This window comes from Rhinoderma darwinii, chromosome 5, assembly GCF_050947455.1.
Source record: "Rhinoderma darwinii isolate aRhiDar2 chromosome 5, aRhiDar2.hap1, whole genome shotgun sequence".
Taxonomy (NCBI): domain Eukaryota; kingdom Metazoa; phylum Chordata; class Amphibia; order Anura; family Rhinodermatidae; genus Rhinoderma; species Rhinoderma darwinii.
The window spans coordinates 79,052,480-79,067,454 of NC_134691.1; the positions used below are offsets into that span (position 1 = coordinate 79,052,480).

General features: G+C 40.1%; 1 protein-coding gene across 1 annotated transcript in view; it reads right to left on the reverse strand.

Moving 5' to 3' along the window:
• Positions 1-14,975, reverse strand: part of NKAIN3 (sodium/potassium transporting ATPase interacting 3) — a 538,022-nt gene that overhangs the window by 26,543 nt on the left and 496,504 nt on the right. Inside the window, exon 5 of the mRNA XM_075828311.1 lies at positions 13,458-13,518. Coding sequence (XP_075684426.1) covers positions 13,458-13,518 — 61 coding nt within the window. The remainder of the gene's footprint in view (positions 1-13,457; positions 13,519-14,975) is intronic.

Below are 14,975 nucleotides of genomic sequence, written 5' to 3' on the forward strand. Positions count from 1 at the left end.
TTGGTCAATACAAAATGGTGGGGGGGTCGCATCGGGGGTATGCGTCCCCCAAAAAGACTTCATAGGGTGTTATCCCTTTGAAGTGGTCTTCTGGTGGTTGGAGCCATCTGCAGAGGTGAGCGTTGCCTCCGAGCTGGTTTACGGCTGGAGGTAAAGAGTTGGTGGTGGTTTGCAGATGGCTAACTTAAAGAAAATCCGGTCTTAAAATGGCTTCAAGGACTTCCCCTGCTCTGTTAAAGTATTAAAAATGTGGAGTGTTAATTCTGATTCTGACCCATGTTGGGTCATGTGAATTAGAGGTGGAGTTATCCGAATGTTTCGGATTAAATTGCATTTAAATAATGTAAATAAATAAACGGCTGCTGTGGCCATTTCATATCCAACCTCGGTTGTCACGTGTCGTTATTGGGAGAAGGGGCCGGAAAAGGGGTGAATAGGATTAGAAGGTTTTAAATAGCACATGACTCTACTTAGGCCAGTCAAGACATCTGCAGTCCGTATGGATGTGTGTATATAAACAATCTCTACCATTGCAGGTTGTGATAGTAGAACTAGTTCTGTTTCAGCTTTGAAAGAAATGTTGTATATAACACAGAAACACGGATTCATGAAACATCAATTATAAAATTGAATTTGCCAATATTAGTGCCTCAGGTTTTTGTTTTTTTCGCTGCCAGGTAACAAAGTGCACATACTTTTTAGTAAAATTCAATGTGCTTGCCAAGTGGTATGGCCAAGTGTAATAATTCAGATGCTACTAAGATGCATTCAACACGTGCTATTTTAAATGAATACTATAAACTATTTTGCAACGGAGAACAAATTCTGTATTCTTCAAATATCATGTCTTGTACGTGCCCTTACTATAACATATCAATGCCTTCCTTTAGCTGAAATAGCTTTACCCAGATTGTTTTCCTGGTAAAAAAGCACCAGGGAACCATCCTGATACCATGGCACCAATAACAAGACTATTTATCCATCAAAAAGATCAATACCAGTTGAGGAGCCTTCGTGGTTCCACAAATTTATTAACAAAATGAAAGTGGTTTTCTGAGTTTACGAAAAATAAAGACAAGTATCTGTGTTTGAATGCTCACAAGCTGATGCCACCATCACGCAGAAGTAGTTATCTTTCCATGTCATTATGTTGCCCAGCTCTGTGCAGCACTCTTATTGGGCTTGCTGTGGGCAGGATTACCATACAAAGGACAACAGTTCCCAAGATTCCTCTCTGCTCTCAGGCATTGCCTCTATTCATTGGTGCCTGCATGCCCCTCTATTTCAAGGTGTAATGTAGTTCTGTAATTACTCACTGTCTGCTACTGAGACATAACTCTACTGTTCTGCTGCTATACTCTGAACTATCTGCTGCCTAGCATGTGAAACACAATCCCTCCAGAGACAGGAAGCAGTGGAGATAAGAGGCATGTGATGTGTGGCGTACTACATGAGGGGTAAAGAGAAGAGATAACCACGTGTTCACTGTAATCATGTGACTGCATGTGAGACTGGCCTACAGAGGCATTTCAGCTACATTAGTAAATCATTTTTAAAGATTGGATAACCCCTTCAGTAGTGGAAGGCATTATAACTCATGTGAAAGAACGTTATGTGAGAGCATATTAGCTAATTTTGGGTGAATCCTAAATGCCTGGAATTACACCAAATACCAAAATATCATGCCTGTAAAATGTCAGATAAAGGACAACAGTATAAATCGGGACAAACAAATATAAATGAAATAATATAGTTTACGAGGCTTGAACTACTGGTTAATGAATGCTCTCCAGAGCCAGAATGGACTCTTGTTAGCCATGGATCCAGGTGTTGTGGAAGCATTGAGTATAGCCTTGTAAAGCTGCCTTTTTGACATATGGTGTTTATTCTTGTTTCCACTGCTGGCAAAAATAGTTTGGCAGACGTCCAGTTTCACGTAATGTGCATTCTTCCTGCCATACGAATAGTCAGCATTGAATGATTTCTGTGTGGATTCAACTTTGTCAACTTTAATCCCAGTATGTAATTGGTTGCTTATATGGTCATATCTATGCTGGCCGGATATATATATATATATCTTTGATTTATGGTGCAGCTTCATTTCACAGACACGCTGTACTCCAACAAAGCTCCTAAATATACTACTGCCTATGCCGTGAAGCCTCTGCACTGGGGATGTAATGTGTCTGTGTATAAAATATGTGCACTTATATTTCATATTTTATAGAAGTCTTACAAATATAGCTTGTGTGTATTGCTGCTGCTTTGTACAAAGCCAAAGTAAGGTTCATGTGATAGCAGCAAAGTTTGAATAATGGTATATGTGATACTACAAAGGTTCTTCATCATTACAGTACTAGGTAACAAGTATGTACCACACAGTAGATCTCTTACAAACATTAAATGGTCACTAACTTGTGCCAGGGGCGTAGCTAGGGGTGGGCATGTTCCCCCGGGCGCAACCCGGTGGCAGGGAAGGGGGCGCCAAAGAGCAGCTGATCGCTGCTGATAGGCGCCCTGTATGTCGGACACCTGCAGCAGCTTTAGGAAGAGCCAGGAAATTACGGCGTTCTGACTGGGGTCTGTGACGGCCAGGGAGTGGACCAGTCGAGTCACCTGACTTGTCACCTGACCTCACATCAGTGACATGAGGTCAGTTGAGACTCAGGTCAGGGGACAGGTCCACTCCCGTGCTGCAGCCTTCCAGCTCTGCTGTTACACATGCCGAGAAGCAGAGAGGAAGCTCCGCCCATGTCCTGACCTGTCATGCTGTCAGCAAGGAGACATGGTGAGTGTCTGTGTGTGTATGTGTGTGTAGTGTGTATACAGTGTGTGTCTCTGTGTTTGTATGTGTATATGTTACAGTGTGTGTGTGTGTGTTTCTGTCTGTCTGTGTCTCTGCATGTGTTTGTCTCTTACATCTACTACATTATCTGTAGTTATCACTGTGTTATATGTGGTGTTACATAGGACTGCAGGTAACACTACTACATTATCTGTACTCAGAGTTATCACTGTGTGTTATCTGTGGTGTTACATAGGACTGCATGTAACATCTACTTCATTATCTGTACTCAGAGAGTTATCACTGTGTTATCTGTGGTGTTACATAGGACTGCAGGTAACATCTGCTGCATTATCTGTACTCAGAGAGTTATCACTGTGTTATCTGTGTTGTTACATAGAACTGCAGGGAACATCTACTACATTATCTGTGCTGTGTAAATATGTGCCTGTGTGGGTATATATGGGTCTGTTTGTGAATGTGTCTTTGTGCTTGTATATTTGTGCCTTTTATGTATTTGTATATGTTCCGGTCTGTGTATTTATCTGCCGGTGTGTGTGTGTGTGTGTGTGTGTGTGCAAGTATATGTGTCTGTACGTCTATATATTTACCTGTATGTATATATTCCAGTTGTGTGTATGTATATTTGCCTGTATGTCTAAATATCTATCTTTATCTATGTACAGTATATATGTTCCAGCGTGTTCATATATGTGGTTAATTTTTGGTTTGTGTAGGGGGCGGCAATAGAGAGTCCCGCACAGGGCGCCATCCAAGCTAAGGCCGGCCCTGGCTATCACCAACCCTAGTCAGAAGGAACTCCGTCGCTGCCTGCGCCGAATGACCTCCTTGGCTTCTCCGGTAAGTCACACCAGGCAGAGCGGAGAGTGGTAGCGGTAGGCTACCGCTCACGGGTCTGTTCACAGTGTGGCGCTAAGTACAAGGGGGGGGGGGAGTGTGGCGCTATTTACAAGGGGGGGAGTGTGGCGCTATTTAAAAGGGGGGGAATGTGGCACTATTTACAAGGGGGGGAGTGTGGCGCTATTTACAAAGGGCCAGTGGGCTGTGTGTGACACTATCTACAAGGGGAGCTATGTGGCACTATCTACAGGGGGCTGTGTGTGGCCTCTTTAATTTATTTTCTTTTAATTTATTTTTATGTTTATTACATTATAGAACTACATCGCTTGTAAAATGTAGAAATGCTTTTATACTCGGGTTACATTAAAAAATTGTGAAAAAAAATTACATCCCATTGATTGGTAGGGAAAGAAAACATGGCGAGGGGGAAGGAGATGTCGGGAAATAAATTGGGGGGGGGGCGCCAATTTGAATCTTTGCCTCGGGTGCAGGAGTACCTAGCTACGCCTCTGACTTGTGCTAACTATAGAGGCACAGTTACCACCATCAAAAGTGTAATATATTCTTATCACCAAATCTGTTGTTTTCTGGGTGAAAATCTATCTAGTGGACTATCTAGTGGAGCACTATATGTACAAGAGGGCTATATACAGGTGTGGGCTATCTGTGAAACACTATATACAGGGGTGGACTATATGTGGAGCACTATATACAGGGGTGGACTATATGTGGAGCTATATCTACAGGGGAGCTACATACAGTCCCCCCTGTAGATAACGCCATACAGTCCCCCTGTAGATAATGCCATACAGTCCCCCCTGTAGATAACGCCATACAGTCCCCCTGTAAATAACGCCATACAGCTCCCTCTGTAGAGAACGCCATACAGCCCCCCTGCAGATAGCGCCATACAGCCCCCTCTGTAGATAACGCCATACAGCCCCCCTGTAGATAGCGCCATACAGCCCCCTCTGTAGATAACGCCATACAGTGCCCCTGTGGATAGCGCCATACAGCCCCCCTGTAGATAACGCCATACAGCCCCCCTGTAGATAGCGCCATACAGCCCCCTCTGTAGATAACGCCATACAGCCCCCTCTGTAGATAGCGCCATACAGCCCCCTCTGTAGATAGCGCCATACAGCCCCCTCTGTAGATAGCGCCATAAAGCCCCCTCTGTAGATAACGCCATACAGCCCCCTCTGTAGATAACGCCATACAGCCCCCTCTGTAGATAACGCCATACAGTCCCCCTGTAGATAACGCCATACAGCCCCCTTTGTAGATATCTACAGAGGGGGCTGTATGGCGTTATCTACAGAGGGGCTGTATGGCGCTATCTACAGAGGGGGCTGTATGGCGTTATCTACAGGGGGCTGTAAAAAAGGCACTATCTACAAGGGGGGGGGGGGTTGTGTGACACCCAGGGGAGGGGGGGCCCCAGTCAAAAGTTTGCTATGGGGCCCAGTCTTTCCTAGTTACGCCCCTGATAGGATTTATTTTTTGTGAAACAGCAACTCCCAGCATATCCTTATCATTGTTCGGGCCATGCTGGGAGTTGTAGTTTTACGCCGTACAAACCTGTACAGCAGGGGTTGCACTAAATTGGGCTGTATTTGTGCTGGTGTTGTATTTATGTACTGAGCTTGGTTCTGGAGCTGGATATATGTACTGAGCTTGGTTCTGGTGCTGTGTATAGAACTATATTGCTTGTAAAATGTACAAATGTTTTTATGCTCGCGTTACATAAAAAGAAATGTGGAAAATAAATGACACGTCATTAATTGGTAGAGAAAACAAACACGGTGAGGGGGAAGGAGATGTCGGGAAAGTGGTTGGGGGGGTCACCAAACTGAATCTTTGCCCCGGGTGCTGGAGAACCTAGCTACACCTCTGCCTTCACCAGGCTACGAACTTATGTGCTTTATTATGTGTAAGCGCCGGTGAGCTGCCTGGAATTTTTGTTTTTATGTGTGTACGACTATTTACTTACCTTGTAATCATTTAAGGTATAAGCTTAATGAAGGGGCTCCATGGTCCACTTGTCACTAATTCAGCAACAAGTCTACTAGAGGTTAGAGAAGACTCCATTATTATCTAGTAAGCACCACTAGCATTATATCTGTAACTTCCCATGCACGGTTCAGAGATTGTGGTTCTAAGGACCAGTGTAGGTGTGACTATATCATTAGGGAACATTATCTTTGTTAAGAAAAATTCGGATATTTATGATTAGATGTAAATACTTCTCCAAGAGATGTCAAAAGCAGCAAACATTCCTCAATGTATCAACTCAATACATCATAAATAACATCATATAGGCAGCAGTGTATGGTGATATCCTTTAACTTAGCACCTCACTACAGTAGTCAGACAATTTATTTTGATATTTGTAGACTATAGTTTAATACATTCAGGAATGGATAGCCACAGTAGTGTAGTCCTATGTAAATTATATGCACTTATATGTTAATTATGTGATCACAATGCTGTGAGAGGAGGATATACATAACTTAAGGTGTGGCCTACTTGATGGGCGGAGTCTAAGGCGCCAGACTATCTGCGCCTAGAGCAGACATGGGCAAACTACGGCCCGCGGGCCACATACGGCCCGTTAGGCTTTTTAATCCGGCCCGCCGAACTTGTCCAAATTATAGTAAAAACCTCCTTTTTTTTCCCCTTTCCCTGCAATGCCCACGTTTTCCCAATAGATGGCGCACTCAAAACACATTGACCGTTGTTAATGTGGCGCGTATTTCTCTTTATTTCACTTTAATTTTCACTTCGTTTCACGTCACCATTAAGCCCTTCTGTGAAAATGAGCGGACCAAAGAGAAGGAAAGTGGACAGCGAATGCCGAGTGTTTAATAAGGAGTGGACAACAAAATACTTCTTCACTGAAGTCCGATCAACGGCTGTATGTCTGATATGCCAAGAAGATGTTGCGGTTTTCAAAGAGTACAATATCAGCCGTGGTACAGTAGCTTAATTAACACGCCGCACATCGCTCTTAATTTAAATTTTCAGCTGCAGGTAGGATATTTAATACAGCCTATGTCTGTGTGAATGGCAACGATACACGTGTACTGTTTGCGCGTGAAGGCGAGGGTGTCCGTGGCGAGTTTGTAGAGCGCGCGGTCAGGACAATCCATCCATGATTTTGCGGAGTTTAACACAAGTAGATATTATTGAGCTTGAGTATTTCGTTGTGTAATAATATGTTTTGAATGTTGAAAGGGATTCCATTTTTCAATAAATGTTGATTTCTTTAACTTTGCACCTTCGATTGAAACTTATTAAAAACAGACGCAATCTTGATAAATCACAGTGCGTATGTTATTTTAATCTATTTACATTTCCTCCTCCCAGTATCTGCGAAATAGTATGTAAATGCCATATCTTGCATATTCCTTGAGACAAATTTATTAACTGATAAGGGCTATTTTTCACATTTGAAAGACAGTTAATAAATTGGGTTGTAGTGTTCTTACTGTGCTATGAGGTTTGCACACACTACATTTAATGCTTTAGTATATCCGGCCCAAACACTCCCTCCAAATGCTCCTGGCCCGGCCCCTCTGTCAAATTTTAGAACCCATTGTGGCCCGCGAGTCAAAAAGTTTGCCCACCCCTGGCCTAGAGGATCTAGAAATATAAATATGGTGCTGAATACATTACACTGTAGTTGTGGATACAGTCTATGCAGTAATAAATAGTGGTTTACTGATATTGGGATTACTGATATTACTTCTATTCCATTTAGACCTCCTCTGGAGATTAATAATCTTTCACTTATTAAAATGAATCAATTAATCCTGCCCAGTGACTCATTATGAATGTTACATATAATAGACATAGATCTATAAATGTCCATTTTTTAGATACACTGGAGCCTATTTGAATCTACGTACTAGTTTATTGGACGAACTTGGATCATTTTTGTGAAAGTGCATGTACATTTTATGATCCTGTGATACTGAAGTTCAATGCAATGCAATCAGATAAGCATACAAATGGAATATTACTCACATATGTGAGGAGAGCCAGGCACCCAGCTCCCCTCCGATCCACGATCGCCTTAAATATCACTCCCCTGGTCACCCTTTCAATAATGCAGTAGGCAGAATCGTCAACCGAAGTAAAAAGGGTGATTTGAATAATATTTAAATACAAAAACAAATGTAAAATGGCCAAAAAACCCTATCGACAGCCACAACTCCTCCAGGAAGTGACACATGACTTCAAACCGCTCTATCTCCACTTCCACATCTCCCTAATCTCAATGAGCCCTCTTCACAACCACCCTCCTGCAAGAAGTGACACGTAACCTGAAACGGCTCTATCTTTGCTCCAATATTAAAGAGCCCTATTCATAACCACACATATTGTTCCTCATTTACATCATATCTACCACACCATCTCCATTCATTCCACATTTTTTTACTTGAGGCCACCACCCCAACCCATAACAAAAACATATTACTAAAAAACATCATTTATAAATTAAATACTCTAAGATCTCACTCGTTCCACATTTTTTATTTATTTCACACCAGTTTTGTAACCTATCTTTATATCTTTATCCATAAATCTTAGTGTATGTCTCCAAAAAAAGAAATATGGACAATTATAAGGTAGCCATTACAACTTAATTTTGGGTTGTCGCCACTGAAAAACAGCTTACTACTAGAACTAGAATGCTATGCATAAGATTCCCAGCAACCTGACCAAGAACCTTTTGATTTTCTACAAAATAGATAGCCATCATGACATTTCCACTGTGCATCCTACTCTCTGCTTTACTTGTCTAGCATAATACACAGGAATACAGAAAACTCAGTGCCTATAAGAGCTCCAGCAATGCTTCAGAACATATGGGTTTCAAGAATAAAAAGATAATCAAAGTGGTTTATGGGTATTGCAGCGCGTGAAGGAAATTATCTCTATTCCAGCAACATTCTCTCATTTCCTTTTAATTTTGTTTATAGAAATTGAGTGGTTTGAAGGGGAGAAGTGGGTGGTACATAAACATAAACAAGTAATGCCACAATGCAAAGTCTGTAACAGGACCCCAATTATCACATGTAATTCACATGACTGGTTTCACTATATGAGGCAAAGAGACCTTTTGTGCCCCTTCTGTTCCAGCGACTGCAAACACTGCACCTCCTATAGTTATGCCCTTAGTTATTGTTTTATTTTTTCGTTTTGTTTGTTTTTTACAATAAACACAACTTTTTAGTTTAGAATCCTACACTGTGTATTTTCTATTTTTTTTTGCACCACTTAAATATATAACAATTTATGACGTTACAGTAAATATATAGCAATATATTATGGGATTATAGAAATTGAAATCTTTCTTTGTCATTTTGTGAAATGTGTGGATACTATTTAACATAGAAAGTAAAAAAGTCCATCTATGTATTAAATAAATCAATTTCCCTTTATTTAAACATATTGTCATCGTTTATAAGGCCAGAATTGGAACTTGGTTGTGTTACTTCTAATTTGTACAGTGCTATAATATTCACAATTTCTTCTTATTTAATGTGGAAACATGTACGAGAATTTTCTGCTTAATTTGTAAAAATAATTACATTTTGGCGATAACATCTTAAGAAAACCCTCAAGATTTTGAGTCCCATATTTGGAATGAAGTACAGAGTGCTGAGAATGAGAACAATCTTACACCATCTGGCATAAAGTGGAAAAGTGTTTACAAATATGTTATGGTTCATTAGCTTCTACCTGAACCAGAAGATTTTGTTTCACTTGACCAATGCAATTTATAAGCTGCAACCAAGTCCAATAAAGCAGATCATTAAATAGCGGCATAAATTGAACTCAAACTTTGTGATGTCCCCTAGCGAAGGTTTTTGCAGCCAGCTCACACGCGTATACAACAGGAAAATTCCAATTTCTCTGTAAGTGAAGTTTAATGTGGATGTTGTCACATGACTATATCACGTCACTCGTTGAAGTGACATCACCATGGTCACATTGCTTAAATACAAGCACGGGATTGTGTCAGCAAAGCATGTTTTTTTTTTTGTCATATATCCAGTATCTTGCCATTCCCAGCCTTATTCGACCTTAGTTCCGAGCAAACCCTTTAAGTAGTATTAATAATAACATTCCTAGTAACATTCCTGAACTCAATGGGGAAATTTGTCAAAACTACTACAAACAAAAAGTGTAGGAGTAGCCCATGGCAACCAATAATATTTCCACTCTGATTATTCAAAGGCCCTTTGAAAAATGAAAGTAGTGACTTGAATGGTTGTTGTTGGCAACTCCTCCACTTTTCCTTTGCACTAGTTTTTATAAATCTCACCCAGTGTGTAAAACATAGTAAAACCATTTAGTTAAAGGGATTGTCCAGGTTGGGGGCATTTTTTTTATACGGATGACCTATACACAGCTGGACACCTGGACCCCGCATGGTCAGCTGTTCCAGGTACCGAAAGCTATGCAGATGGCTCTGGTCAAAGTATAGTGGCCGTGCTGGGTTACTGCAGCTCTGCTCTGATTAACTTGAATAAGAGAAGCTGCAGCACTATAGCACGGCCACTATAATGTGACCGGAGCGTTCTGCTTCCAGCACTTCATAACTATCGGTGCCCGGCGGCAGCAGGAACTGCTGTTCAATGCGGGGTCCAGGTGTTGGATCCCCACCGATCATATACCGATGACCTATCCTGTGGATAGGACATCATCACATCAGTATAAAAAACAGTCCCAAACCTGGACAACCCCTTTAAGTTTTACATTTCTAAGTAAAAATATCCTTAGGTCTGCAGAAAGAAAACATAATATTCTGTTGTATTTATCTTTCTGAAAATTAGGCTTTTATAGCAACATAAAATTATATTGCCTTTTAAATCTGTGTCCTTTAAATGGAAATGTGCTGTTTAGTATTCAATAGGAAATGACTTAGATTATTTTTGTAATAGCTTGTAAGCTTCCTGTATGATTGGACATGCATAAATTATGTAGTCGTACTGTTATTTTATTCATTCTCGACACAACAGATAATAAGAATTCACGAAGGGCATACAGCTCTGCTTATTACTATCATATTGTCTATTAATACTGTTATCATCATTATTATTATTATTATTATTATTATTATTATTATTATTATTATTATAATAGTTACCATTTATTTGTTAGTAATATTTTTGTATTTATTTTGGAATATTTCTGATGTAACAAAATATTTTTATGTAAAAACTTAGGGTAAAATTTATACTATCCTAATGAACCCTAAACGTAGCATGCAAAAGAATATTCATATTATATTATATTGGAGTAACATGGTGAAATATGTCAAAGCTGCCCAAAGACAGTCTTCTTCGCGCATGTGACAAGACATGACAGAGTTGTGGGGGGCTCTGACCATTGGGACCTTAAGAATGGATTGGTTTTAGTCCTCCATTGTAGGTAAAATAATTGAAAGTTTTCTAAGAGATGCTATCTTGGAGTATCTCAATGAAAATAAACTTATAACGCAGCATCAACACTGGTTTATGAGGGATCAGTCCTGTCAAACTTATCTGATCAGCTTCTATAAAGCCTCATGCACATGACCGTAAGAGTTTTTACTGTTCGCAAATACGGATCCGCAAATACGGTTGCACATCCGTAGCCGTCCGTAATTGCGGAAGTGCCGATAGTCTAAGGCCCCATGCACACGAACATGGTTTTGCGGCCACATCTGTCCTCTAATACACTGGTACTTACATCTGTTCCCGAATACACTGGTACTTACATCTGTCCTGTAATACACTGGTTCTTAAATCTGTTCTCTAATACACTGGTACTTACATCTGTTCTGTAATACACTGGTGCTTACATCTGTCCTCTAATACACTGGTTCTTAAATCTGTTCTCTAATACACTGGTACTTACATCTGTTCTGTAATACACTGGTGCTTACATCTGTCCTCCAATACACTGGTACTTACATCTATCCTCTAATACACTGGTACTTACATCTGTCCTCTAATACACTGGTACTTACATCTGTCCTCTAATACACTGGTACTTACATCTGTCCTCTAATACACTGGTACTTACATCTATCCTCTAATACACTGGTACTTACATCTGTCCTCTAATACACTGGTACTTACATCTGTCCTCTAATACACTGGTACTTACATCTGTCCTCTAATACACTGGTACTTACATCTGTCCTCTAATACACTGGTACATACATCTGTCCTCTAATACACTGGTACTTACATCTGTCCTCTAATACACTGGTACTTACATCTGTCCCCTGATAAACTGGTACTTACATCTGTTCTCTAATACACTGGTACTTACATCTGTCCTCTGATACATTGGTACTTACATCTGTCCCCTAATACACTGGTACTTACATCTGTTCTCTAATACACTGGTACTTACATCTGTCCTCTAATACACTGGTACTTACATCTGTCCTCTAATACACTGGTACTTACATCTGTTCTCTAATACACTGGTACTTACATCTGTCCTCTAATACACTGGTACTTACATCTGTCCTCTAATACACTGGTACTTACATCTGTCCTCTAATACACTGGTACTTACATCTGTCCTGTGATACACTGGTACTTACATCTGTTCTCTAATACACTGGTAATTACATCTGTCCTTTAATACACTGGTACTTACATCTGTCCTCTGATACATTGGTACTTACATCTGTTCTCTAATACACTGGTTCTTTCATCTGTCCTTTAATACCATGGTACTTACAGATGTCCTCTAATACAGCAATACTTACAACTACTCTCTAATACACTGGTACTTACATCTGTCCTCTAATACACTGGTACTTACATCTGTCCTCTAATACACTGGTACATACATCTGTCCTCTAATACACTGGTACTTACATCTGTCCTCTAATACACTGGTACTTACATCTGTCCCCTGATAAACTGGTACTTACATCTGTTCTCTAATACACTGGTACTTACATCTGTCCTCTGATACATTGGTACTTACATCTGTCCCCTAATACACTGGTACTTACATCTGTTCTCTAATACACTGGTACTTACATCTGTCCCATGATAAACTGGTACTTACATCTGTCCTCTAATACACTGGTACTTACATCTGTTCTCTAATACACTGGTACTTACATCTGTCCTCTAATACACTGGTACTTACATCTGTCCTCTAATACACTGGTACTTACATCTGTCCTCTAATACACTGGTACTTACATCTGTCCTGTGATACACTGGTACTTACATCTGTTCTCTAATACACTGGTAATTACATCTGTCCTTTAATACACTGGTACTTACATCTGTCCTCTGATACATTGGTACTTACATCTGTTCTCTAATACACTGGTTCTTTCATCTGTCCTTTAATACCATGGTACTTACAGATGTCCTCTAATACAGCAATACTTACAACTACTCTCTAATACACTGGTACTTACATCTGTCCTCCTAATACACTGGTACTTATATCTGTCCTGTGATACACTGGTACTTACATCTGTTCTCTAATACACTGGTAATTACATCTGTCCTTTAATACACCGGTACTTACATCTGTCCTCTGATACATTGGTACTTACATCTGTCCTCCAATACACTGGTACTTACATCTGTCCTCTAATACACTGATACATCTGTCCTCTAATACACTGATACATCTGTCCTCTAATACACTTGTACTTACATCTGTCCTCTAATACATTGGTTCTTTCATCTGTCCTTTAATATCATGGTACTTACAGATGTCCTCTAATACAGCAATACTTACAACTACTCTCTAATACATTGGTACTTACAGCTGTCTTCTTCATCTGTGAAAACACTGATCACATAACAGGCATAGACAAAACCGATGAGCTGCACAGAGAAAGAAAAAGAGATGACAGTTAGAAGGGCAATTATAAAATGGAATTCATAAAGTGGAGAGTGTCGGCAATGTTAATTTGAATCATAAGGTATTATTAAATAATTACACGTCCTTATGAACGTACAGCAAAGTGCCGGACTATCATAAACCTCTGTGATTATATCAGGAAGCAGCTTTAGCTAAAGAAGTTACTTGTTCTCTTCATCAAGGAATAAAACACAGCACATGACACAAAACAGAAATGATATACAGTAGTACTTGGCTGTTAAACTACAATAATAATAATAGCAAGTAACAGTGTTAAATACATTTAAGTTCATATGAGGATCACTTATACCCAAGGCTGAATCGATCATTAGGCACAGTAGGTCTTTGCCTATAGGCAGCTGAGACGGAGAGACATATCTGTTCTCTCCTTGCATGAAAGCAAGCTTGTTTTGTTTCATAAGCAAATATAACCAAGACAGAAATAAGAGGAAAAATATATCTTGTACTGCCTGACACGTCTGGCGCAACCTGCTGCACCGACCTCCATCCGTGCTGAAACCACAGTCACCGTCTGGACTAGTTCAGGTACCCGTGTGTTACGAACTGCCATTAGACTTTTGTATAGACTGAGACCTGGTCAGCTGCTTCTCCACTACGGAGGAGTGGCCTAGTGGGTCCACATACCTGTGACCGTGACAGTAATGACATGATCTGAAATTTTTAAACAAGGAAAATTGATTTTTTTTTGTTTTGTTTCTTTTACATGTTCAGTTTTGCTCTCTTCTTCTAAAAAAGAGCAGCTCTGTATACACGCTGAAGGTACTGAAAACTTTTCTTTATCAAATAAGATTACAATAAAGAAGGTGACATTGTCTCACCCACTTGTCCCCTTCTACCCACTTCTACACTAAAATGTTGGGGGGAAAAATATTACTCCCCGCTACATCCATAGGGACTGATGACAGTCTTCTCCTGCAAATTAAGTTTGTTTAGCAATACATCATACCAGCAATTAGCTAACATGTGGTTACCACGCTCGTCTCTAAAGGGGCATGGTGATCCATTATAGCACCAACTAGTATAGGGCATACTCTAATTTGAAGAGCTTTGTCTTATGACAAATCCTCTTTAAAAGTAAAAACCCTGATAAAAACTGGAGTTTCCCATTGCAGCTATTCAGTAAAGGGGTCTTCCCATTTTACACATTTATGGGCTATTTTGTATGATTTAGAAACCCATTTTCTAATACCCTATTAGGAAATTTCAAGTGAATACAACTTCAACTTAAAGTGCAGCTACAAAAAGGTTGATGCATTACATGACAGTTCATTGATTTTAATGGCCACTGTGTAAAGGTGCTTTTACACGGGCAGATATTACAGCTATTACATAATACAGCTTGTCGATCAGCGCTTGCTTGCTGCATTCAAACAGAGCAATGATCGGGAGTACGGTGACC